The 2,974-nt window shown below is 38.7% G+C and overlaps 1 protein-coding gene across 1 annotated transcript in view; it reads right to left on the bottom strand.

The window, feature by feature from the left end:
• ARHGAP42 (Rho GTPase activating protein 42) overlaps positions 1-2,616 on the bottom strand; it is a gene marked incomplete at its 5' end in the record, with an annotated part of 199,365 nt that extends 196,749 nt beyond the window's left edge. Inside the window, 1 exon segment of the mRNA XM_019632832.1 lies at positions 2,521-2,616. Coding sequence (XP_019488377.1) covers positions 2,521-2,616 — 96 coding nt within the window.
• Between the last annotated feature and the right edge of the window lie 358 nt (positions 2,617-2,974).

Here is a 2,974-nt window from a genome sequence, read left to right on the forward strand (position 1 = left end):
AACCTCGAAGTATTTGCTATAATCCTCTTTACAAAGAAAAAAATATATATGTGTGTATATATGTATCATTCTATTAGGAAAATATACATGTAAGTGAAAAAAATTAAAAGTTTATAAGGAAAATTGCCATTTATTCAACAATTTAACCAAGAGTATATCAGGAGTCAGACCCTGGGTCAAGTGCTAAAGCTAAAATGGTTAAAAAAAAAAGACAGATCTGACCTCTGCCTTCTTGGAATTTGGAATTTACAGGTTTCATTAGTAAGTCAAAATAATTGCACTTGGGCCAGCCAAGTGGCACGTTGGTTAGGAGTTGACTTGGGATGCCAGCTCTGAGCAGCAGGACTCCGGTTCGGATCCCACATGAGGGCCAGTGACACTGCGCCCTCTACAGCTGAGATGGTGAACAACAGCTTAACCTGGAGCTGGGCTGCTGTGAGTTGCCAGCGATGGCGTAGGCTTCAGTGGGGCTGGCCGGCAGCGGGCGTGTACTTTCATGAGCTGCTGTGAGCCGCCCTCAGCGGCCGTCTAATGGCCGGCGAGCGACTGCCCCATCCGGGAAGAGCACAATGATAACACCAACATGGGCCAGTGAAGTGACGTCCTCCACAACTAGACTGAAGAACAAAAGGACAGCAAATTGTCTGTTCCCCTTCCCGGATTCCCCAACGCTGTTCCCCTCCCCCAATTCCCCAATAAATTCTTAAAAATAAATAAATAAATAATTGCACTTATATGCATGGTCTTCCTTTTTTTCTAAATAATAATGCTAGGCTATTAATATTTTAGTAATATAATCTAGGCTTGTGTCTGGCTAGATGTGTGTTATAAAGTTTATGTTGGGGGCTAGACATTGATGACAAATGTCAAGAAGTGGCACAGAAAATGACAACTATTATTCCAAATGTCAGTGGTGCATGATCAGTGATGTTCTTTCCTTTTCATCCTGTAAAGAGGAAGAAGTCCTGCTGCTTGAGGCCCCGTGGCAGCCCCTTCCCTTCTTCCTAAAGGCTCCCTAACTACACCTCAGCCAAGTGACAGGCATGGCTCAGCCACCTTTCATCACAGAACTGAGAGCATGAAAGCCATTCATGCTCCCAAGAGCCCAGCCACCTCCACATCTCCCTAAGAGTAAATAACACTCCTTAAGGAGCAAGCTAATAAAGTGAGCACCTGGCACAGTTCCTCTGAAACACTGCCAACTTGACCGTAACTATATACACATAAAGCAAATCTCTGCAGAAACGGCCTGGCTAAGGTCTCTGCATTCTGCCCAAAGGTTTCTCCAGGAGACACCTTCATAAATGTAAGCAAACTAAATAACGTCACACACAGTGAATCAGAAACTCATTCAGCTTATCTTCTCCTGAGAGACTTTCTTTTGTGGAGATAATATTGCCCTTTCCTTGCAGAGCTAGGTTTGGATTTGCTACGTAGGTTTTCAAAAATAATAAAAATATGTGATTTAAAAATGCATATAGCTGAGAAAACTATAGAAGAAATGGCAGAGGAAGGAGAGGCCATGTCAGGGATCATAAATCTCTGCTACTCAAAGTGTGGCCCATGGACCAGCAGTGTTGACGTCACTTTGCAGTCTGTTCCAAGTGCAGAACTGCATACTCCACCTGAGACCTTCTGAATTAGAATCTGCATTTAATAAGATCTCCAGGTGGGAGTCACTGTTCTAGATACTTGTAACAATATCCTATTTCTATCCCTGGAAGGTGAGTACACTTAGTATTATTCTCTAAATTGTACACACATATTTTTTAGTCTTCTGATTATGTGACATATCTCTAATCCAGTTTACAAATGGAATCCATGTCTACAAACTGGCAAGTAGGGATTGTTAAAACGTAGAAGAATACTACATGAATTTGATTGTCAAACAGTAAAAACTCAGATACATACAGATAAAACTTCAGAGATCACATAACCCAGCTTGTTCACTTGATGGAAAATGAAACCAGGTGATTCAGGAAGGGGCACACTTTCCCCGGGGCCAGGTTGCTAAATTGTGGCAAAGTTAGATTAGGGTTCAGGTCTCCTGATCCCCAGTAATGTTCTGTGCTCTACAATAATACTGGTTGAATATGTCATGACTGATTTTTTTCCCCTACATAAACACATACTCATGTTAAAAGAGAAATCAGTATTTAAAAAATTCTTTAAACCAGTACCTTGTATATTTAATAATAGATTCCCAGTATGTATTAGTTTTAATGAATGATTAACTTTGAGACAGAGGCAAACATTGTTACATCTTCTCAAAGGACTGAGCTGAATTACAGCATGATTAAGTAATTTCCTTATGGAAGAACCACAGAGCTCAATTTTAAAACAATTTATAATATTCTCTTCCACAGTAACCAAAAATTGCCCTTTACTTTTATCAAAGTCAGAATATCTTACATGTTTAATATCTGGGTGCATGAATCTATGTGATTTCAAATGAAATCAATATCTGAAGTAGAACTTTAAAAATTGTTACTTAGGATACTGAAGAACAGTAGTACTCACCGATACTAATTTCATCATCTGTTTCAGCATCGCCAATACATTCAAATTGGAAATCCTGCAGTGACTGGGAAAATTTCTGTACTGCCATAGACAGATCTGTAATTGAAAGTTAAAAGAATTATAAGTTAAAGGTACCATGGAATACTCAAGTTTCCACATGTAATATTATATAACTTTGATGTTAATACTGTTTTAACCAGAACCTTTAACATACCAGTTTGACAAATATAAGCAGAATTTAAAGAGACTACTAACAAAATATTTTAGGAACTGGATCTGCTCTGCGTAAAAGGGGATCTGTCCTTTTAAGAAAGTTTTAATACCAGTCATGTATTCTCCGGAAGCCAACTTCCCAAAGCGTTTATCAAAGAAGTACTATTCATTCCCTATAAATAGAACATTTATTAAAAATTTTAAAAAGGAAAAAGGAATGCTACTGAGGTTGAAAAAAAAA

Source organism: Hipposideros armiger, unplaced genomic scaffold, assembly GCF_001890085.2.
Source record: "Hipposideros armiger isolate ML-2016 unplaced genomic scaffold, ASM189008v1 scaffold_1184, whole genome shotgun sequence".
In the NCBI taxonomy this organism is placed as follows: Eukaryota; Metazoa; Chordata; class Mammalia; order Chiroptera; family Hipposideridae; genus Hipposideros; species Hipposideros armiger.